The sequence below is a fragment of the Gymnoscopelus braueri genome, assembly GCF_963280865.1.
Source record: "Gymnoscopelus braueri genome assembly, chromosome: 1".
NCBI classification, from domain to species: Eukaryota; Metazoa; Chordata; class Actinopteri; order Myctophiformes; family Myctophidae; genus Gymnoscopelus; species Gymnoscopelus braueri.
The window spans coordinates 2,061,957-2,087,678 of NC_137603.1; the positions used below are offsets into that span (position 1 = coordinate 2,061,957).

At 42.6% G+C, this 25,722-nt stretch overlaps 1 protein-coding gene across 1 annotated transcript; it reads left to right on the top strand.

The window, feature by feature from the left end:
• Positions 1-234: 234 nt before the first annotated feature.
• Positions 235-16,824, top strand: LOC308077771 (high choriolytic enzyme 1-like; the record flags this gene model as incomplete). The annotated part of the gene is made up of 7 exons (XM_080418694.1): positions 235-331; positions 2,903-3,058; positions 5,170-5,290; positions 8,465-8,643; positions 10,385-10,466; positions 16,183-16,307; positions 16,547-16,824. The coding sequence occupies 7 exons, from the start codon at positions 235-237 to the stop codon at positions 16,561-16,563; spliced, it is 777 nt and encodes a 258-aa protein (XP_080274820.1). The 3' UTR covers positions 16,564-16,824.
• Positions 16,825-25,722: the final 8,898 nt, after the last annotated feature.

Here is a 25,722-nt window from a genome sequence, read left to right on the forward strand (position 1 = left end):
AGTAATACAAATAAAATACCACTTACATGCACCAACCACATTTAAAGTCTGATCTGGAACAGAGGATTTTACTGTGTACTGAGAAAAAACATATATCAGGTGAACACAAGGGGAGGTCAATGTGAATTCCCCTCAAAAGGATAATATTATATATATATATATATATATATATATATATATATATATATATATATATATATATATATATATATAAAATAAACCTGTTGTTATGTTATGCAAACAGAGAACGAGGATGAGGATGACTCTAAGGAGCTGGCTGCCTCTGACCTCGGGGTCAGTGACCGTTTGGACCGAGTCAACAGCAACCGCAGTAAGAACACACACACACGCACGCACGCACGCACGCACGCACGCACGCACGCACGCACGCACGCACGCACGCACGCACGCACGCACGCACGCACGCACGCACGCACGCACACACACACACACACACACACACACACACACACACACACACACACACACACACACACACACACACACACACACACACACACACACACACACACACACACACACACACACACACACACACACACACACTTGTAATTTAACTAATCCTTCCAAGGAATGCTTAGTGCTTACATTATACGACATGATGAAGCAGACATATGTGTGAGGCTTCAGCTCATTTAGCGGTGAACGTATGGAGCTATAACCCTAACCCTAACATCATAAACATTCTTTATAATAAACATAAGGCTATAATAAACATAAGGCTATAATACACATTCTTTATAATAAACATAAGGCTATAATAAACATAAGGCTATAATACACATTCTTTATAATAAAACATAACGCTATCATAAAAATACTTTATGAGTTTGCCTGTATGTCACATACATTATACTAATCTAAATGACATAATTGTCTCTGTGCGCTGTAAATCATTATGTGTGTGTGAGCACATGCACATGCACATGCACATGCATATGCACACGCACACGCACATGCACACGCACACGCACACGCACACGCACATGCACATGCACATGCACATGCAGTTAAAAAAGGTCATAATTGAGGAAGTTGGCTTCATAAGTGAACAGTTACACCAAACCTGTGTTTCACAACAATAAACTCTAGCAATGTTTTATGAAACAATATTATAGACATTTTCCTGCTCTTAATGAACCTAAAGATATGCAGAGACGAGGAGATCCCTGTTACTGAACACTTAGTGATTACTATTAGAATGTAGAGCTATAACTTCTTAACAAAGCACTAAAACACATCACTTCACCCTGTTATGACAGCTCAGACTTCAATGTAGGAACCAACGTGCAGAACTCTAACTCAATGTACAACGTATTCATTTATCAGACGCTCTTTATCCATATTAAACAAGGTAAACACCGGTGGTGGAAAGTAACTAGGTACATTTATTTAAGTACTGTAGGCTACTTAAAGGAGAATTTTGGACTACATTTTTCTTACCTTTTCTATGACGTTATGATATCTTAGGATGAATGGTACAGTAGAAAAATGTCATAACTCCACCCCTGAGCCGCCACAGCTTAAAAGGTGCGCGGATAGGCCTTAGGTTAGATCACATATTTTAATAGCTTTTTTTTTCTTTTTTTTTGTGAGATCTGACGTTCATAGTGACAGAACACTGTCCCCCCCCCCAAAAAAAGTCTCGTGAGACGAGATTGAAAGATTTCAATCTCGTCTCACGAGACTTCTGTTTTTTTTTTGTTTTTTTTGGTTGCATAGTGTTATAGTGTTACAATTTTGAGGTATTTGTACTTTACTTGAGTATTTCCAATTTCCAATACTTTTACTTCTACTCCACTACATCTCAGAGGCAAATATTGTACTTTTACACCACAAAAATTATTTGAAAACTTAGTTACTAGTTACTTTTCAGATATAAATTATGATATATAGGGGGGGCCATAGCTGAGTGGTTAGTGAGCCCACCTAGGGAGCCAGAGGCCCTGGTTGCCCCAGGTACGATTCCAGGCCACGCCAGCATATGTGTCGATGAAATGAAATTTGTCCCTGAGCAAGACTCTTAACCCCTAATTGCTCACAGGCCCTCATTGGAAACAAGCCCGCAAGGACTTTCATGAACGTCCTGTGAAAAGGAATTATCCTTATCCTTATATTATGAAACATACATCAACCACTTTAGCTATTTTATAATAATAATAATAATAATAAATGATTATAGCCGATCTACAAGCTCACAACGCGTCGCATCACGACGCGTTGTGAGCTTGTAGATCGGCTATTTTCAAATATTTTAGTACTTTTACTTTTGGTACTCTAAGTACATTTTGATGCCAATACTTTTGTACTTTTACACAAGTAAATTTTGAATTCTGGACTTTTACTTCGTAACAAAGTATTTCTATATTGCAGTATTGGTACTTTTACTTTAAGTAAAGAATTTGAGTAGTTTTTCCACCACTGGTAAACACATACATACTGTAAAATGCAGAGAGACAGCGTACAGTATAGTGTCTCAGTCTGGACTCTACTGCAATGGAGTCCTGTTTGGGCTCCTAAACAAGTACCTGGATAGGCTCCAGTATGTCCAACATTCACTGGCTTCCTGTTAAATTCCGACATCCATTACAAACTCCACCTTCTCACCTACAAACGTCAAAAGGCCCTGTAAGCTCCACAGAACCTCTCAGGCCTCCTCCATAAACCTACTCTGTCACGGACCCTGAGGTCCACAGACATGGACCTCTTCTCTGTCCCCAAAACAAGCAAGAGAACCTTGAGGGACAGAGCCTTCAGTGTGACACAAAGTGTGCCTGGTCGTTATAACTATAAGGTCAAGTGTTTTTTCTTATTGCGTTTGTTTTGTGTTTGTTTCTAAGTGACAACTTAGTGTTGTCTTTTTACGTCTCGTCGTTTTCAGTCCCCGCCTTCCACGACCCCATCCTGATTGGAGGAGACATCGCCGTGGATACGGAGGCGGAGAAAGACAGTGATCTGTGCTCTACGATTGGCTGCCTGTGGGGGAAGTGGAACGATGGGAAAGTCTACATCCCTTATCACATCTCTAACCAATTCTGTAAGTATATACCTGTACACACACACACACACACACACACACACACACACACACACACACACACACACACACACACACACACACACACACACACACACACACACACACACACACACACACACACACACACATCCCTTATCACATCTCTAACCAATTCTGTAAGTATATACCTGTACACACACACACACACACACACACACACACACACACACACACACACACACACACACACACACACACACACACACACACACACACACACACACATCCCTTATCACATCTCTAACCAATTCTGTAAGTACATATATCTGTATGCAGTGGTGGAAAACGCACTAAATAATTTTACTTAAGTAAAAGTATCAATACTGCAATATAGAAATGCTCTGTTACAAGAAAAAGTACAAAAGTATTGGCATCAAAATGTACTTAAAGTACCAAAAGTAAAAGTACTCATCGTGCAGAATGTCCCATTTCAAGTTCTCAAATGCATAAAAATCTTTTGAAAATAGCCGATCTACAAGCTCACAATGCGTCGCAATGCGATGCATTGTGAGCTTGTAGATCGGCTATTTTCAAATGGCTGAAATGTATATATATAGGGCTGAAGTGGTTTTCAAAATCAAAATCTACAAAGTAACAAGTAACTAAAGTTGTCAAATAAATGTAATGGAGTAAAAGTACAATAGTTGCCTCTAAGATGTAGTGGAGTAGAAGTAAAAGTATTGGAAATTGAAAATTCTCCAGTAAAGTACAAATACCTCAAAAGTGTAGTTAAGTACCGTACTTAAGTAAATGTACTTTCCACCACTGTGTATATGTTCTATATCATAATGAGTATGTTAATACAATATAACTTCTACAGTTGGGGTGGTTGTATTTGGTCTCCCTGCTCTTCTATTGACACCATCCTGTTTCCGGTTTGACACACATTTTGAAGACTCAATTTCTCCCCAGAGCAAGCAAGCAGGCTCTATTAGTTCAGCGGTTAAAAACCGCCAGCTCTTGCGGCAGGAGAGCCGCGGGTTCAAATCCAGGGTAGAAGAGTAAAGTTACACAGAGCAGCTTTAAGCCTGGTAGATGTTCTGTATTTTCTGTCTGCATTCCTGTGGCTCACAGACTGATGTTTATGTCTCATTAAAACAGACCCATGTTTATGTCTCATTAAAACAGACCCATGTTTATGTCTCATCGAAATGTGTCTGAGGCACAAACACAGCCTCTAACCACAGCATGGTTGTGTTAATCAGCACTTCTTTACCAATTAGACCTTTTCTATGGGTGTGGATCCATATAGGAGGCAGAGCTGTCTAGAAGAGTGTGTGCGTGCGTGTGCGTGTGTGTGGGTGGGTGCGTGCGTGGGCATGTGTTTTTGATGTTTTTATGTGTGTGTGTGCATGCGTGCGTGCATGCGTGTTTTTGTGTGTGTGTGCATTCGTGCGTGTGTGTTTTTGTGTGCGTGTGTGACGTGTGTGTGTGTGTGTTTTTGTGTGTGTGTGTGTGTGCATTCGTGCGTGCGTTTTTGTGTGCGTGCGTGTTTATTTGTGCGTGCGTGCGTTTTTGTGTGCGGGCATGCGTGCTTCCGTGTGTTTTTGTGTGCGTGCATGGTTGCGTGGTTGCGTGCCTGCGTGCGTGCCTGCATGCGTGCGATTTTGTGTTTGTCTGTGTGTGTGTCTGTCAGAGCTAATCTCCCAAATGTATTTTGGCCAAACAATGTATCATATTTTCCCATAAATAAAAGATAGAGGGAAACTAACTCACAAACGATACTGTTGTAGCTTATTGTCAATTACAAAGCAATAATGCTTGATTTATGCTCAGCTGTACGACGCACCCAAAGCAGTATATACTGTAATATACTGTATGATATGTAAATATCTATTAACATCATCCAACACGTCACAAATGCCATGCATTGGATGGTTGTAATTAAACATACTATTTTTGTGCATAAATTGAACTATAGATAAGGCTTGAATATAGTGTGTGTGTGTGTGTGTGTGTGTGTGTGTGTGTGTGTGTGTGTGTGTGTGTGTGTGTGTGTGTGTGTGTGTGTGTGTGTGTGTGTGTGTGTGTGTGTGTGTGTGTGTGTGTGTGTGTGTGTGCCCTGCCAGCCTCCACTCAGAAGGCCATCATCACCAGAGGTCTGGACTCCTTCTCCACCGTGTCCTGTGTCCGCTTCAGACCCAACCGCAGACTGGACAAGGACTGGCTCAACATCGAGTCAGGGAGCGGGTACAGTACATTACTCACACACTACAACACGCTACAACACGCTACAACGCGCTACGACGCGCCACAACGGGCCGCAACGCGCCGCAACGGGCCACAACGCGCCTATGCGCCGCGACGCGCCGCGCCGCAATGCGCCGCTACGCTACAACGCGATACACCACGCTACAACGTGCTACAACACGCTACAACACTACAATACAGTACAACACGCTACAGCACAAGCGTGTGTGTTGTACAGCACGAGCTCATGCTCAAGCTTGTAGATCTGCTATTTTTGAAAAATCTTAAAAATGTGGGCAAATCTTGTTCCTGGGACAATATATATATATATTGAGTGGGGGGTCCGCGACCACATACATATCATTTTGGGGGTCCTTGACATTGGTTTGAGAACCACCGGTTTATACTCACGGAAGATGAAATCTGGACAAGAAGTTTAGCAGGAAAAAGAAAAACCAGGGGCAACCGTCGCTGAATGGTTAGAAAGCCCGCCTGGGGAAGGCCAAGGGTCCACGGTTCGATTCCAGGCGTGTCACATTGCGACTAGTTTTGAGCTTGTAGATCAGAATCAGAATCAGAATCAGAATCAGTTTTATTGTCACATCACAGGTTTACAAGGTAAAAAAGTGGGTGAAATTCTTTTTTGTACATCGTTCCCATCGCAACGTTAGTTTCCATAGAAAGAAGAGGGGGGGGGGGGGGGGGGAGAAGAAGAGGGTGGGGGGCAGGAGATCAAAACAAGAGAGCAACAGAAGGCCAGACAAGTTATCTACATATTTACAAATTACCTGAGATAATAAAAAAACTAAAAAAACTAGACTAAGGTGCCTGAGCATAGCAGCAATGTATTGTATACTGTGCATGTTATACTTATACTGTGCATGATAGACAATGGACGTTAAGGTGCTTAGAGGAAAAGGAGCACAATAAAAAAAGACCAAAAAAAAAGTCAGTGCGTTATACAAGGGATTAAGGTGCAAAAGGTCAGTGCGTGTCCACCTAGAGTGGACTGACCCTAGTATAATCCGCAAGTAGCTCCATGAGGGAGTGCAACAAAAAGTCATTTGTACCTGGTGTAGTCCACAGGTGTGTCCGAGGGGGGGCTAAAGTCCAAGTCATTGTCCCTGGTATAATCCACAGGTGTGTTCAGGAAGAGCCAGAAAAGTCTGCGCCGCCTGCTGTCAGGCTGCTGAACAAGGCCCATGCCTCATCCGGGCTTATGCCCCATTCAGCATTCTGACAGCAGCTGGATTGAAACTACACCAAAACCTGGTGGTGGAACTCTTGATACTGCGGTAGAGCCCCTAGATCTGCTATTTGTGTGGCGCGACGCCATCTTAGTTACGACTTAAGAGCTTAAAGGCCCAATCAGTGATACAAAATGTAAACAAAAAGGGTATAGCCTTTTTTATTTGACCTGGGACAATGCACATTAATGAACGCTAAAACATGATTTATGTATTGCATACACAGTGTAAATATGCAGGATTTAGCGGGTGCTCTTTTCCATGCGTAGTCCCCAAAACATTAGAACATAGAAAATACATAAATAATAAAACACTCAATAACAATGAGACAGAGGCATATTAAAAAAAAAACATTTAAGAAAGCATAAGTAGAGTATATAACATGTTATAAGAAGTCAAAAGTCTAGTTATTTTATTTTTATTTTTTTAACCATTGTTTGGGTTGGCCTTTGAAGATTGTGAGGTTAGCTCTTTACTCTGGAGGCATTGGAGGCAGTTGGAATTTAAGCATCCTTTGATGTAGAGGACATTTTGTCCAAAGGTTGCTCTTCACAGATAAAAAAACGGACCAGAACCGAAATGGTCCCAGGAAATTGGGTCCGATTCCGAGCCGTTACGACTCTTTTTTTTTCTTCCAGAGCCGGACCCTAATTGGCTCCGTGAAATTTGTTTCCCGAGATCCGATTATTTCTGAGACAGACCCGACCCAGACACCCCTTCAAAAACGCACATATGAAACTACAAAAATAAATAAATAAATATACGCAGAGGTATTCATTTAATATGCATGACAAAAGGTTTTCTTTGTAAATAAATGTGGAATATGAATAATAGCCGACCTATTGACCAATGACACACACACCTTCGCTTCCCTGCACCCGCGCCCCCCCCCTTCTTTCTTTTCTTTTTTCTTCAGTGTGAACTGACAATAAAGTACTATTTGATTTATTTGACCATTTTATGATCAAAGCTTTGCTTTCACCATGATTTGCACAGCGCTGTTTTCAAATCATCCCGGCAGCTGGCTTACACATAATGATAGATAGACCCGAGTTCAGAGGTAATAGCGCCGATTCCGACCCGGCCCTGAGTGATTATGATAAAACGCGGATCCGACCCGATGCGGGTCTCGGGTCCTGTCGGGTATTTTCGGAATCGGGGGTCCCGTTAGTTAAGAGCTCTACCTCACAGTCCCCTCTGGTGTCTGACCCTCTGTCTCTGTCATACACTTTACACATTGCATCCTTAACTCTTTGACTGCCAGAGTATTTTCATAAAGTACTCCCCCAGTGCCAGCAATTTTCGTGTTTTTTTATTTTTATATTTTGAATTTTTCTCATGAAAATAATTTAAGGGGACATAATGTAAAGACCCAGCACAAATCCGCCACTAGAGTGCAGCACATGACTGCTTGATCAGGTCGTTGGGTCTCTCTCAGCCTTCTTGATAGATTAGACAAGGAAAAACATGAAAACGGAAGTGACGTCGTCCCAGATTGTTTTGATCGCCAAAATGCCGTCGTGATACACGACGGCGATGACTGATCGTCACCCAGACCATAGATTATAGAAGAGAAACTGTCCGTTTGTCCGTCATACCGTGTGAAAGACCGTTTATTTACCTATTTTGGACGAAAATGACTGGGGAAAAGAATCAAAAACCGGAAACGGAATCCAGGTCATGAAACCGGATGCAGATGTCCGTGAAGTAAGTGGAACTCGAGAATAACATTGAATATTAAGCAGCATAGCGCAATCAGAGATTAAACAATGAACGCGCGTCCAGCGCGTCGAGCGCATCAAGCGCGTCGACGGCCAACTGGACAAAGTAGCACTTGACGCGTTATCGCGTCGTCCGCAGTCAAAGAGTTAATACTCAGTATTTTTTGTATCATGTTTACACATAATATTTGTGTCGTCCCGTACAGCTGCTACTCCTACATCGGGCGTCGGGGTGGCATGCAGCTGGTGTCTCTGTCCACTAGGGGGTGTCTGCACCACGGGACCATCCAACACGAGCTGCTCCACGCTCTGGGATTCAACCATGAGCAGACCCGGGCCGACCGGGACACACACATCCACGTTCTGGTGCAGAACATACTGGGTGGTCAGTACATCTACATGTACTCAAATACTGTACAATTTACAATGTAGGCATTTAGCAGACGCTCTGAATACAGAGCTACTTACAGTACAGTAAGCAAGGAAAACACGAGGTAATACATCTAATGCAGGGGTCTTCAACGTTTTCAGGACAAGGACCCCTTAGCTGACAGAGAGATGAAGCGGGGACCCCCAACTACATGTTGTATAAAATCATGTTGCATATTAAACATTTTCATAGATAGCGTCATATACTATTCATAGACGTGTGTATTTTCAGACAGTTAATCACTTGAACCCTCAATACTTAGAAAACTTGTACTTGGTCTGCTCTTTTTTCCCCCCTACCCCAAACTTCTTTGCTTGAAAATAGCCGATCTACAAGCTCACAACGCCTCGCAGCGCGAGGCGTTGTGAGCTTGTAGATCGGCTATTTTCGGCTAACGTTCCCTTCAGAATAAAGTGGTTAATGTAAAAAAAAAAATCCTATCACACACAGATTTGGCGGCCCCCCTGTAGTAACTATGAGGACCCCCTAGGGGTCCCGGACCCCCTGTTGAAGACCCCTATTCTAATGCATATAAACAGTCATCTAGGATCATAGGTAAACCAAGAACCTATCATCAGGCTAAACAGTATAATATATAGGAAGCATGAGCTCAGTGCAGGGCTCTCCCCAGGCTGGCAGAGGGAGAGTAGCGCCCAGGATTACAGCTTGGGCAATCGGCACTGGGTGAAAAAAATGGGTTCCAAAAATTGTGGGATAACATTTTTAAAAATCTGTACATTGAACCTGTACACGCTATAGAATGCCAGATCTACAAATGAACCTGGCATCTGTACCTATAACCACTTGAACCCTATAACCTCACTGTTCTGGGTTGAACATTAACTCTATAACTGCCAAAGACGTTTATAAACGTCTTTGGGCCTTCAGCTATTGCCTGCCAAAGACGTATAAAAACGTCATGAAAAAAAAAAAAAAAAAAAAAAATTTTTTTTTTAAAAAGATTCTCTAATTATTTAAGATTGACACTCTTTCGATATTCCAAACGAATAAGGAGATAACAATTTCCAAAGATTTGCTGCTCCATCCACTTCAATGTTAAAATTGAAACGGACAAACAATTCACAATGTTTTTTGGTTTGAAACTACTGGTTTTGAGCTATTTTCAAACATCAAACAACACATGACAACAAGGTCATAATGACCTCGTTGACATTTGCGGAACCACACCTGAATCTCATCTGTGATTAGAAATTTTCTGGGGATCAATCATACTTGAGAAAAATATTTTGTGGCTATGCGAAAAGGTACCAAAATCGGTCAAAACCCTGGCAGAGGCTACAGACTGTTCTGAAAAAACTCTGGCAGGGTAATTTAAGGTGTAAATAATCTATCCATCGTCTATTTTCACCAAAGATATTTAGGTCTCATTTCTCAAACGTTTTAATCTCAAGGACCACCGTAACACTGAGAGTGTGGAACCAAATGGACCCTAACTGTATAAGGGTCCATTTGGTTCCATGGGTTCTCTCTCAGAACAATATGACAGCAATAACAGAACACCCGCACACTGGCAAAGATAGCCGATCTACAAGCTGTGAGCTATACGACCGAAACGTTGCTTGTTAAAATGATTCATGTCCCGTGGCAGTTGGCAGTGAGCGGGGAATCTTTTATCGTTGAGATCCTGGGTATTCAAAATAATTGTATATCTAACGTTTTTCATCGCCCCCTACAGGAATGGAGCACAACTTCAGGAAGGCTGTCACAAAGAACCAGGTGACGCCGTATGACTACAACTCTGTCATGCAGTACCACAGGTTAGTAGGACTACACCTACCATCATTCAATATTAATACTACAGATTAGTATGATGACAACTACCCTCATGCAATAGTAATACGACATGTTAGTAGGACTACAACTCCTAGAATGCTATAGCACGGGTTAGTATGCCTACAACTATGTCATGCAGCACCATATATTAGTGGGACTACATATCCCAGAATGCAACAGGTTAGTAGGACTACATCTCCCAGTATGCAATACCACATGGGTTAGTAGTATGACTCTAGTTCCCATCATGCAGTAGGACAGATCAGGACCATTCAGTTCATTATGACTCCAGTTCCCATCATGCAGTAGTACAGCTACAGTACCATTCAGTTCACCTTTCAACCACATAGCCTATAGCCAGATTCCAAACCCGAAAATCTCGGCCACTCGCTCACTCCCACTCGGTCACTCCGACTCCAAACCGGATGTGCTAAATTCCAATTACTCAGTTGCTTCTTGGAGGAGGCGAGTGGAGTCGAGTGGAGGAGCCGAGGAGGCTCTCTACTTCCGCATTTAGCGAGTGTACATCAAGTGTAGGCTCGACCACTCTCCACAGCTCCTCCGCGGCAGACTTCCACATCACGTGTACATGTTTTTTTTGTTTTTTCCCTTCTCCCGTGACGTATACATGGTCCTCCTCCACATGTGGCCACACACACACTGCTTGAAACCCGAAACCATGCCCCGAAAACACCGGCTGCCCCCCCCCCCCCTTCGCCCCCGCCGATCACTCGTTGCGCATCTCACACACACACACACACACACACACACACACACACACACACACACACACACACACACACACACACACACACACACACACACACACACACACACACAGTGTAAATTAACAGAAAAGACGCAACAAGCCACTGGCTTTATTGCTTTGTATGATATAAAGTATAATACAATTATATACATTGTAATATATTGTGCACACTTATACTGTCTCAAAAGCTGATAGTTCATTCTCTCCGTGCATGCCTCATCTCAATGCAGTGCATGGACTACTATAAATTACTGTGACAAAGATTATGTTTAAAATAATGTATTGTATTTATATATAGACTGAATATAGGGTGACTATATTCTGAATTCCCCAAAAAGAGGACACTTTACGCTATTTAACTATAGCCGTACTCATTCAATTCTGAACCGATTCTTAAATTTTAAAATTCTGTATTTGCTGTGAAGGGTCTTCTTTCATATCTATCAGTCATGATTTATTTCACTATCAAACAATATCAAGCAAAATCACAAAATCGTCTGAGTTTTTTTCTTTTTTCTTCGTCCCAGAAGTGGGGGGGATATCACCCAAACTCTCAAAACCCCGGACATTTGAAGGATTTTATAAAACCCCCCCAGACAGCCCCCCAAAAGAGGATATGTCCGGGTAAAAGAGGACGTATGGCCACCCTGCATGAATGATGTAATTCAGAGTCAGACATACTCTGTAATATACGGTGGCTGTTATAAGCAGCAGTGCCGTGCGGGACTGCTGCGGGGGGTGGGGGGTCTGGGGACTGTACGAGCAAAAAGAGGGACGGGTCAGGATTTAATTCATAAAAGTTTAATCATCCTGGCGCTTCGTTCACTATTTCAGGAATAAATGGCTTTGCACAAAATGTTAACTGTAAAGATAACAATGTGGCCATCCACATTGATGAATTGTCTATTCTTATATTCTGTATTATTCTATACCTGCATATTATTCTATGCATGTATATTTTCATCCACGGCTCTGGTCCAGCTGTGTGAGACGTCATAAGTGATCGCGGAATTTGCCGTCGCTTTGAAATGACGCGCTAAGTGCAGTCCTATCCTTTAGCCAGATTCCATTCCCCAAAGCTCGGTCACTCGCTCACTCTCCTCGCTTCCTCCACTCGCGCCTAAGCCCCGCCCCTGCGAGGAGCCGAGGATTATTTGTGAGGACGAGTGGTCGAGTGGTTGCCGTCAAAGGATCGGACTGCACTGGGTCCGTCATTTCAAAGCGACAGAAAATTCCGCGATCACTTATGACGTCTCAAACAGCTGGACCAGAGCCGTGGATGAAAATATACATGCATAGAATAATATGCAGGTATAGAATAATACAGAATATAAGAATAAACAATTCATCAATGTGGATGGCCACATTGTTATCTTTATAGTTAACATTTTGTGCAAAGCCATTTATTCCTGAAATAGTGAACGAAGCGCCAGGATGATTAAACATTTATGAATTAAATCCTGACCCGTCCCTCTTTTTGCTCTTACAGTCCCCAGACCCCCCACCCCCCGCAGCAGTCCCGCACGGCACTACTGCTTATAACAGCCACCGTATATTACAGAGTATGTCTGACTCTGAATTACATCATTCATGCAGGGTAGCCATACGTCCTCTTTTCCCCGGACATGTCCTCTTTTGGGGGGCTGTCTGGGGGGGGGGGGTTTCATAAAATCCTTCAAATGTCCGGGGTGTGTTGAGAGTTTAGGTGATATCCCTCCCACTTCTGGGACGAAGAAAAAAGAAAAAAACTCAGACGATTTTGTGATTTTGCTTGATATTGTTTGATAGCGAAATAAATCATGACTGATAGACATGAAAGAAGACCCTTCACAGCTAATAGAGAATTTTAAATTTTAAGAATCGGTTCAGAATTGAATGAATACGGCTATAGTTAAAGCGTAAAGTGTCCTCTCCTATATTCAGTCTATATATAAATACAATACATTATTTTTTACGGTGTTTTCGGGGCATGGTTTCGGGTTTCAAGCATTGTTTGTGTGGCCACATGTGGAGGAGGACCATGTATACGTCACGGGAGAAGGGAAAAAACAAAAAAAACGTGTACACGTGATGCGGAAGTCTGCCGCGGAGGAGCTGTTGAGAGTGGTCGAGCCTACACTTGATGTACACTCGCTAAATGCGGAAGTAGAGAGCCGACTCGGCTCCTCCACTCGACTCCACTCGCCTCCTCCAAGAAGCAACTGAGTAATTGGAATTTAGCACATCCGGTTTGGAGTCGAAGTGACCGAGTGGGAGTGAGCGAGTGGCCGAGATTTTCGGGTTTGGAATCTGTAGAGGCCAGCTGGTCGGCCACTCGTCCTCGCAAATAATCCTCGGCTCCTCGCAGGGGCGGGGCTTAGGCGCGAGTGGAGGAAGCGAGGAGAGTGAGCGAGTGACCGAACTTTGGGGAATGGAATCTGGCTATATGGCTGCTATATGGTTAGACCCCTACTGCCATCTAGAGGAAAGACAGGGGAGTAACACAGTAAGTATCGTAGTGTAAAAAGAGATATTTACTGGTCACACCTGAATCAGCTTTACAAAAACTAATCAGGAAATCATAGGAATCTTAAAACCTCAGGTTGACCCAAGGCTAAAATAAAAACGACAAAACGTCATGCGCACACTGGCTGGAAATGAAACAAGTTCCTCCACACCAAACCTCTACCCTCCCTGCATGGATACAAGGTAAACAAAGGTACCACAACTTCATTTCTTTAAGACATTGGTTCTCAAAGTGGGGTCCGCGGACCCCCAGGGGTCCTTGGGGAATGGGGATGGTACCAGGGGGGTCCCCAGCTAAATTAGCGTCCCAATCATTTTAACAACTTTAACCATATTTTATACTTTGGTCTATTCAAAAATAGCAGATCTACAAGCTCATAGTGTGGCATCGAGTGCCACTAAATATTTTTGAGATGGGGGGGGGGGTCCGCAGCCAAATGCATATCATTTTGGGGGTCATGTTTGACATGGAAAAGTTTGAGAAGCCCATAATCACACGTCCTTGGTTCTGGTGACTGATGTTGTCCGTCTTAATGCATACATGGGCAACATGGCGGCCCGGGGGGCACATGCGGCCCGGCCCCCACCTTCACTTAATGCGGCCCGCAGGTTATTATCAGAATACTGACATATTATTGATTTCAGCTACGATTGCAAACATGACCCGCTTTGATTACTTCAGTCTATATTATAGTGGCTTAATGACTAGTATTTATTGTCTCCGCCAGGCCGAAAGGCATGGCGAGAGTATGTTTTCGCCCCTGTCCGTCCGTGTGTCCGTGTGTCCGTGTGTCCGTCCGTCCGTCCGTCATTCTGTCATTTTGTGTACAGCTAATCTCTGCCACCGTTGGCTTGATCGCAGCGAAACTGTGCACACACAGTCCCTGGATGCCAGAGCAGAACCTCTGCTCCAAATTTTTCACATGGGCCTTTTATAGCGCCACCAGGAGGCCGATTTGTGCAAAACACATTTTTGGACAGTACTCCTACAGATTTTGGCCCAAAATCCGGCAAATCGGTACACGGTATCTCTATAGTCATTTAAAGAAACGGCTCATTTCAGATTTTTCATATTCCATCCTGATTGGCAAAAAATGGCTTTCAAATTTTGCAGGAGTACTCCGTTTCGAACAAAATGCCTCAAATCATGAACACAGCATGCAATTTCCGTGAAATTTTGCACACACATTCCCATTAGGCCGAGGAAGGAATGCCATTTGAAAATGTTCAAATCAGCCTCATGGTGGCGCTGTAACAGGCCAATTCGTGCTTTTACCTATAACTGCACCGATCAGTGTAAAACTTTGTATGCACACTGTCTAGAGGCCAAGGAAAAACCTTTGCCCTGCATTTTTCACATTTGCCTTTTATAGCGCCACCAGGAGGCAGACTTATGTAAAACACATTTTGTGATATTAAGCCTTCAGATTTGATCCAAATTTCACGCAAATCGGTACACATGATCTCTATAGCCATGTGATCAAGACGGATCTGTTTGATTTTTCATATTCCATCCTGATTGGCTAAGATTGACATGTAATGTTTACAGGAGTGGCCCGTTTTGAACAAAATGCCGCAAATCGTGAACGCACCGTCCGATTGCGGTGAAACTTTGAACACACATTTGCACTACGTTGAGGAACAAATGCCACCCTTTTAACATTGGCCTGTTATAGCGCCACCAGCAGGTCAAATTTAGCAAAACAAATTTTTAGAACAAAATGCCTCAAACCATGAATGCAGTGTCCGATTGCTGTGCAAGGCCTAGGAAGAAATGGCACCCTTTTCACATTGGCCTGTTATAGCGCCACCAGGAGGCCACAATAACCTACCTGGCGGAGACCTGTGCTCCGAGGAGCACTTTTTCTAGTTTTGTCTTTTTTAGGTCCAATGTATTTGTACTTAAGTTCATAAAGTTAACATAAGTATAACTAAATGCATTTGAAATTAAATAAAAATGTTACTTTTCAGGATTCCAATTTAAAAAATTGCTAAAAACAAAATCAGGATTCCAATTCAAAAGTAGCACAAATAGCCGATCTACAAGCTCAAAACGTGTCGCGCTGCAACGCGTTTTGAGCTTGTAGATCGGCTATTTGTGTGTAGAATGGCCCTCTGGAGTGAGTGTGGAAAAATAAATCAAAGGTGCATCACCCCTGGTCTAATGCGTGACGGGGGCCGTGTTTTTTTAACCACTTTTTTAAATGTATTTTTTATAATTTGTCGGGAAAAAAATAATAAAAAAAATCCCCCCCCACAAAAAAAGTCATCGAAAAAAACACGAGAGTCACCAGAACCTGATGCCAAAGACCACCAGGAGGTGTTAGGCCATGTTCTGTTTGGAGGTAGTCATGTTAAACATTAATATTGAAAAAATAATAAAAGTGTGTGTGTGTGTGTGTGTGTGTGTGTGTGTGTCCATACAGGTATGCCTTCTCTAAGAACGGTCAGCCCACTATGATCCCCACCCCGGACCCCAACGTGGCCTTAGGCAACGCCAAGGAGATGAGTCACAATGACATCACCAGACTCAACATCCTCTACAAGTGTGGTGAGTACACACGCGCGCGCACACACACACACACACACACACACACACACACACACACACACACACACACACACACACACACACACACACACACACACACACACACACACACACACACACACACACACACACACACACACACACACACACACACACACACACACACACACACAGTGATATGTCAGACTTTCTTGGTATAAATGTATAATTGTCTAACGTAATGTTTCTGTGTCTTACAGGGAGTCCGTCCATGTGAGGAGCGTCACTCAACAGCCTCATGGAATCATCATGTTTCTACAGCATCATTAGAATGATAGTAATAGAATCATGTTTCTACAGCATCATTAATAATAGTAATAGAATCAGTAAGATTCTATCTAGGCCATACATAAGCTCCATTACTTTCCGATCTCTGCTCTCATGAAATGTGTGTTACTGCAGGTCATTGTATTACAAAACACAAGAAAAATATTACAGATTTTGTTTTTTGCTTCCTATGTAAATATTCCATGCAATATATTGTCTTTTTGTTTTCTGGTCTGAAACCATACAGTACATTGATTCATGAACCACTTTCAACTCCTGTACTTATTTTGGGACATGTAAGCATTATAGACATTTATTAAAATGTACAATTTTGGTATTTATCAGACACCCTTCATCCAGAGTGACTTAAAGTAAAGAAGGTAAACACATACATAGAATACAGAGACAGTGTAGTGTCTCAGTAAACTATAGGATCATAGAATACAGAGACAGTGTAGTGTCTCAGTAAACTATAGGATCATAGAATACAGAGACAGTGTAGTGTCTCAGTAAACTATAGGATCATAGAATACAGAGAGACAGTGTAGTGTCTCAGTAAACTATAGGATCATAGAATACAGAGAGACAGTGTAGTGTCTCAGTAAACTATAGGATCATAGAATACAGAGAGACAGTGTAGTGTCTCAGTAAACTATAGGATCATAGAATACATAGAGACAGTGAAGTGTCTCAGTAAACTATAGGATCATAGAATACAGAGACAGTGTAGTGTCTCAGTAAACTATAGGATCATAGAATACATAGAGACAGTGTAGTGTCTCAGTAAACTATAGGATCATAGAATACAGAGACAGTGTAGTGTCTCAGTAAACTATAGGATCATAGAATACAGAGACAGTGTAGTGTCTCAGTAAACTATAGGATCATAGAATACAGAGACAGTGTAGTGTCTCAGTAAACTATAGGATCATAGAATACAGAGACAGTGTAGTGTCTCAGTAAACTATAGGATCATAGAATACAGAGACAGTGTAGTGTCTCAGTAAACTATAGGATCATAGAATACATAGAGACAGTGTAGTGTCTCAGTAAACTATAGGATCATAGAATACATAGAGACAGTGTAGTGTCTCAGTAAACTATAGGATCATAGAATACAGAGACAGTGTAGTGTCTCAGTAAACTATAGGATCATAGAATACAGAGAGACAGTGTAGTGTCTCAGTAAACTATAGGATCATAGAATACAGAGAGACAGTGTAGTGTCTCAGTAAACTATAGGATCATAGAATACAGAGACAGTGTAATGTGTCAGTAAACTATAGGATCATAGAATACAGAGACAGTGTAGTGTCTCAGTAAACTATAGGATCATAGAATACAGAGAGACAGTGTAGTGTCTCAGTAAACTATAGGATCATAGAATACAGAGACAGTGTAGTGTCTCAGTAAACTATAGGATCATAGAATACAGAGACAGTGTAGTGTCTCAGTAAACTATAGGATCATAGAATACAGAGAGACAGTGTAGTGTCTCAGTAAACTATAGGATCATAGAATACAGAGACAGTGTAGTGTCTCAGTAAACTATAGGATCATAGAATACAGAGACAGTGTAGTGTCTCAGTAAACTATAGGATCATAGAATACAGAGACAGTGTAGTGTCTCAGTAAACTATAGGATCATAGAATACAGAGACAGTGTAGTGTCTCAGTAAACTATAGGATCACAGGTAAACCATGAACCTAGCATCAGTTTAAATAACCTGGTATCTACAGTAAATGACATGTTAACCATTGCATAAGTCTGCAAGGTCGTCAAAACTAGGCAAAACTATTCAATTCTTAGGCCTATTTTTAACATTTTTTGAAATAGGGCTTAAAGGGATAGTTCACCCCAAAAAACAACAACTATGTATTAGTCAGCCCATGGAGACTTGAATGCATGGATATTTATTTAGTTTTTGTCTCATTACTAAGACAATAATTTGATGACCAGCGGTTCCGGTAGGAGACACAAAGGAGACTCTTTGCGTCTCCTACCGGAACCGCTGCTGGTCATCAAATTATTGTATTAAAGGAATGAGACAAAAACGTAAAAATGTCCATGAATTCAAGTCTCATTCATTCATAGTCATTTTGGGGGTGAACTACCCCTTTAAGTGTCTGTGGGACACACACGTGTCACACGTGTTTCTAGTCCTTGTGAAGGATCCAGATTGAACCTGAATGGTTTCAAGGTGTTCATGTTCACATGCATTTACTGCACATAATCTGTACCGTACAGCTGTGGCAACACTGTGGGACATAATGCTGATACTATGGAGCAGGGGTCTTCAACAGGGGGGTCCGGGACCCCTAGGGGGTCCTCAGAGCTACTAAAGGGGGGGGGGGGGGGGGGGCGGGCGCCAAATGTGTGTGTGATAGGATTAGTTTTTGTTGCATTAACCACTTGAACCCTACAGTAGCATCCCTTTTCTGAGGAGAACTTTAGCCAAAAAATAGCAGATCTACAAGCTCACAACGCCTCGCGCTGCGAGGCGTTGTGAGCTTGTAGATCGGCTATTTTTGGCACAGAGGTACTGTATATAGGTGTATGAGGGAAAAAAGAGCAAAAAAAGGTTGAATCTGAAACGCAATTTTATACAATATAGAAGGGGGTCCCTGCTTCATCTCTCTCTCTTGCTAGGGGGTCCTTGGGCTGAAAAACGTTGAAGACCCCTCTACTAGAGTGTCAACAGTGTGGACCAAAATACAACACAACAACAACACAACACAACACAACACAACACAACACAACACAACACAACAACAACACAACACAACACAACACAACACAACACAACACAACAGTGTGGACCAAAATACAACACAACAACAACACAACACAACACAACACAACACAACAACACAACACAACACAACACAACACAACACAACACAACAGTGTGGACCAAAACACAACACAACACAACACAACACAACACAACACAACACAACAACAACACAACACAACACAACAGTGTGGACCAAAACACAACACAACACAACACAACACAACACAACACAACACAACACAACACAACACAACACAACACAACACAACACAACACAACACAACAGTGTGGACCAAAACACAACACAACACAACACAACACAACACAACACAACACAACAGTGTGGACCAAAATACAACACAACACAACACAACACAACACAACACAACACAACAGTGTGGACCAAAATACAACACAACACAACACAACACAACACAACAGTGTGGACCAAAATACAACACAACACAACACAACACAACACAACACAACACAACACAACAGTGTGGACCAAAATACAACACAACACAACACAACACAACACAACACAACACAACACAACAGTGTGGACCAAAACACAACACAACACAACACAACACAACACAACACAACACAACAGTGTGGACCAAAACACAACACAACACAACACAACACAACAGTGTGGACCACAACACAACACAACACAACACAACACAACACAACAGTGTGGACCAAAATACAACACAACACAACAGTGTGGACCAAAACACAACACAACAAAACACAACACAACACAACACAACAGTGTGGACCAAAATACAACACAAATATAATAAGATCATGATCATCATATTGAAAGAAAAAAAAACAGTTTAAATATGATGCATATTGTGACTGTCACTGTCAGGCAGAAACCTTGTATCTCCATATTTCATCTTTTTATGTTTTTGTCTAATTTTTTTTGTCTCTAAAGCGTTACTTCTCAAAATGGGGTCCGGGGACCCCCAGGGGTCCTCGGGGGGGAGGTTCCAGGGGGCACCCAGCTAAATGTGTTAATATAGCATAAAATCATTTTAACCACTTTAACCTTTTTATACTTTGGTTATTTTTGAAAAATGTTGAACATTTGTGCAAATCTTTAAATATGATATTTTTAAAAAGCGAACATTTGTAACTCAAATCTTTGCTTCTGGGGGGTCCCTGGAAAAACATATTTTGACGTGGGGGTCCGTGGCCAAATACATATTTGGGGGGGTCCTTGACATGAAAAAGTTTGAGAACCACTGCTCTAAAGATCAACTTTTTCAATTATTTCTGCCGGTAATGACATTCTGAAAATAGGGACATGAGGATGAAAGTGTTGGATTTGGCTTCTTTTTTTTCCCATTTCCTGAAAAGTAACAGTTTTGTAGCTTGAACATAAGAAGTGAATGTGGTCCTTTATTAAACAAAAAGCTTAATAAAGCTTTGATTCAGTATTTATTGTCATTATTATTAGGCTAATTCTCTGCTCATGTCCCGAGGAAAACGAACTAACAGGGTCTTTATAAAGTTCATGTCTGAATCAAGATGCCATTAATTGAACAATCTAAGTAACACTTATTTCCATATTCTTTTGCATCACTTTTCTAATAGGATACATGTATGTTATCATAATATCTAATTGTTGTTTTTTAAGGGATATTTGATTGCTTTCTTGTATAAAGAAAATGGATTTGGATATTTTTGAACAGAATGTGCATTTAATAAAAAACAATGGGGGCAAAATAAAAGTAATAAGTGAATGTAGACAAATAATATGAAACATGTTACTGTATCTCTGTTTACATTCGACCCAAAGGAAATAAAACATCTTCACAAAATATACTTGAATAAAAGTGAAAAGTATGTTTCATTATGAGTGAGTGAGTGAGTGAGTGAGTGAGTGAGTGAGGCACACATGTCCCTTGTTTAATAAACAAGCAAACAAACAAATAAATAACCCCTTCTAGGATATATTAAGAAGCACTCAATGTACGTACCAAATGATACACTTTTATGACGTCCCTTTATATTTTCTTTTGTGTCAACTGCTTTAGGCGGTCACTTCCTGTTTAAAACCTCTTTGGGCACCCCTTGTAGGATGCGTTCAGATCACCCAAGGGACATTTGTACCACATTTCATGCTTTTATGAGATTCTTTAGGTATCTTGCATCATCTTTCACACTGTAGGCGGCCATTTTCAATTTAGTCAATAACTCACTTCCTGTTTAAGATTTTTTTGAGCACCCCTTCTAGGATGTCTTAGGATGACCCAAGGGACATATGTGCCAAATTGTATGCTTTTATGAGATTCTTTAGTCGTCTTTTGAGTCAATCGACAACACTAGGCGGCCATTTTCAATTTCGTCAATAACTCACTTCCTGTTTCAGATTCCTTTGGGCAACCCTTCTAGGATGTCTTAGGATGACCCAAGGGACATATGTGCCAAATGTTATGCTTTTTGGAGATTCTTTTGGTGTCTTTTGAGTCAACGGTCAACAGTTTAGGTGGCCATTTTGAATTTTGTCCATAACTCACTTCCTGTTTAAGATTTTTTTGGGCACCCCTTCTAGGATGTTTTAGGATGACCCAAGGGACATCTGTATCAAATGTCATGCTTTTATCCGCCGCGTAACGATTTGGCAATTTTTTGTGGTTAGTGCCCCCTACTAAGTGTGTGTGTGCGTGTGCGTGTGTGTGTGTGTGTGTGTGTGCGTGTGTGTGTGTGTGTGTGTGTGTGTGTGTGTGTGTGTGTGTGTGTGTGTGTGTGTGTGTGTGTGGTGATAAGGTTTTCAGCAGGTCAACACTCAAGGCCACAGTCTCACATTCTGCTCTTAGAAAACACTTGCTTTAAACCTCCTACAAGGCCCTCAACGACCCCGCGACCTCTCTGACCTCCTCCAAAGCCACGCCCCCTCCCGCTCCCTCAGGTCTGGTGATTAGGGCTGTGAATCGTCTGCTATCTCATGATTCAATTCCATTCCGATTCCTGGGGTCACGATTCCGAAAATCGATTCTCGATTCAAAACAATTCTCGATTCAAAACGTAGGATTTCAGGATCTACTCCAATCTGCTGGCATGAGAACAGAGTACATTTATGTGGCTTTTATAATTGTAAAGGTTTTATCAACTGATAATAATGTAAACACACAAAGGTAGATCCAAGATTCTCCCAAAAAAAATAATAAAAAAAGTTTAAGAGCGTCTGATAAATGCCTAAACTTTAAATAGTGACAGAGCCTGGATATCCCCAAGACCAAGAGATGAACCAGGGGCGAACCTGACAGAGCCTTCTGGTCCACCTGATTGGGATGCTATCAATGCATTGAATGGGACATTACCACCTTTTATTAGACCATTGAATGGGCGAAGTAGGCGACATACTGACCTACCCGCCATTTATCTGACCATTCATTGGGTGTTATCGAGACATACTGACCTTTAACGGAGATGACTTAATGCTTCATCTCTTTCTCAGCTAAGGGGTCCCTGCTTCATCTTTCTCTCAACTAAGGGGTCCCTGCTTCACCTCTCTCTCAGCTAAGGGGTCCCTGCTTCATCTCTCTCAGCTAAGGGGTCCCTGCTTCATCTCTCTCTCAGCTAAGGGGTCCCTGTTTCATCTCTCTCTCAGCTAAGGGGTCCCTGCTTCATCTCTCTCTCAGCTAAGGGGTCCCTGTTTCATCTCTCTCTCAGCTAAGGGGTCCCTGCTTCATCTCTCTCTCAGCTAAGGGGTCCCTGCTTCATCTTTCTCAGCTAAGGGGTCCCTGTTTCATCTCTCTCTCAGCTAAGGGGTCCCTGCTTCACCTCTCTCTCAGCTAAGGGGTCCCTGCTTCATCTCTCTCAGCTAAGGGGTCCCTGTTTCATCTCTCTCTCAGCTAAGGGGTCCCTGCTTCATCTCTCTCTCAGCTAAGGGGTCCCTGCTTCATCTTTCTCAGCTAAGGGGTCCCTGTTTCATCTCTCTCTCAGCTAAGGGGTCCCTGTTTCATCTCTCTCTCAGCTAAGGGGTCCCTGCTTCATCTCTCTCAGCTAAGGGGTCCCTGTTTCATCTCTCTCTCAGCTAAGGGGTCCCTGTTTCATCTCTCTCTCAGCTAAGGGGTCCCTGCTTCATCTCTCTCTCTCAGCTAAGGGGTCCCTGCTTCATCTCTCTCTCAGCTAAGGGGTCCCTGTTTCATCTCTCTCTCAGCTAAGGGGTCCCTGTTTCATCTCTCTCTCAGCTAAGGGGTCCCTGCTTCATCTCTCTCTCATCTAAGGGGTCCCTGCTTCATCTCTCTCTCAGCTAAGGGGTCCCTGCTTCATCTCTCTCTCAGCTAAGGGGTCCCTGCTTCATCTCTCTCTCATCTAAGGGGTCCCTGCTTCATCTCTCTCTCAGCTAAGGGGTCCCTGCTTCATCTCTCTCTCAGCTAAGGGGTCCTTGGCCTGAAAAACATTGAACATGTTGATAAACTCTCACCTGGAAAAACAAACAAACGGAGGTGGTTATAAGGATAAATTCCTTTTAACAGGTCGTTCATGAAAGTCCTTGCGGTCTTGTTTCCAATGAGAACCTGTGAGCAATTGGGGTTAAGAGTCTTGCTCAGGGACAAATTTCATATCATCGGCACATATGCTGGGATAGCCTGGAATCGAACCTGGGGCAACCAGGGCCAGCTGGTTCCCTAGGCGGGCTCACTAACCACTCAGCTATGGCCGCCCCATGAGTTATGAGTACGAGAAACACACCACCTGCTCTAGTACCCTGCCAAGTTCACTGTGTGTGTGTGTGTGTGTGTGTGTGTGTGTGTGTGTGTGTGTGTGTGTGTGTGTGTGTGTGTGTGTGTGTGTGTGTGTGTGTGTGTGTGTGTGTGTGTGTGTGTGTGCTATGAGACCTGCGGTGGCAGAGATAAGGTGAAGGAAAACTGCAGGGTTCTTCAACAAGGGGTCCGGGACTCAGAGTTACTACAGGGGGTCTGTCAAATCTTTGTGTGATTTTATTTTTTTTAGACATTAACCACTTGAACCCTAGCATCCCTTTTCTGAGGAGACTTTATCAAAAAATAGCAGATCTACAAGCTCACAACGTAGAGTTATAGTAGTTGTAACGTGGATATATGTTGTAAAGTGAACATTTTTAGGGGGGGGGGGGGGAGGGCGCCAAATGTTTGTGTGATAAGAACCTTTTTCTTTTTTTTCTCCATGAACCACTCGAACCCTAGCTTCTCTATTCTGGCTCCCGACGATTTTGATCGGTTATTTTCGGCAAAAGTTTACTAAGTGAAGTTTACTAAGTATATTTACTAAGTGGTTAAATGTCTGAAAATACACATTAAAATGAATCCAACATATACATAGCAAAGATAATATGTAAACAAACACAAAAAAAATGAATTGTCACGACACTGATAATAGTGTTATCGAATAAGTCTATGAAATCTATGAAAAAAGTTGAATCTGTAACATAATTTTGTACAATATGTAGTGGGGGTCCCTGCTTCATCTCTCTCTCAGCTAAGGGGTCCCTGCTTCAGAGAGAGATGAAGCAGGGACCCCTTAGCTGAGAGAGAGATGAAGCAGGGACCCCTTAGCTGAGAGAGAGATGAAGCAGGGACCCCTTAGCTGAGAGAGAGATGAAGCAGGGACCCCTTAGCTGAGAGAGAGATGAAACAGGGACCCCTTAGCTGAGAGAGAGATGAAGCAGGGACCCCTTAGCTGAGAGAGAGGTGAAGCAGGGACCCCTTAGCTGAGAGAGAGATGAAGCAGGGACCCCTTAGCTGAGAGAGAGAGATGAAGCAGGGACCCCTTAGCTGAGAGAGAGATGAAGCAGGGACCCCTTAGCTGAGAGAGAGGTGAAGCAGGGACCCCTTAGCTGAGAGAGAGGTGAAGCAGGGACCCCTTTAGCTGAGAGAGAGATGAAGCAGGGACCCCTTAGCTGAGAGAGAGAGATGAAGCAGGGACCCCTTAGCTGAGAGAGAGAGATGAAGCAGGGACCCCTTAGCTGAGAGAGAGGTGAAGACAGGGACCCCTTAGCTGAGAGAGAGATGAAGCAGGGACCCCTTAGCTGAGAGAGAGGTGAAGCAGGGACCCTCACTACATTGTATAAAACTGTGTTGCAGATCGCTGCTCTCTTTTGCGCTCGTTGTGAGCTTGTAGATCTGCTATTTTTGGCTAAAGTTCTCCTCAGAAAAGGGTGTTAGGGTTCAAGTGGTTAATGTAAAAAAGAAAAAGAAGAAATCCTATCACGCAAAGATTTGGCAGACCCCCCTGTAGTAACCCTGAGGACCCCCTGTAGTAACCCTGAGGACCCCCTAGGGGTCCCGGACCCCCTGTTGAAGAGC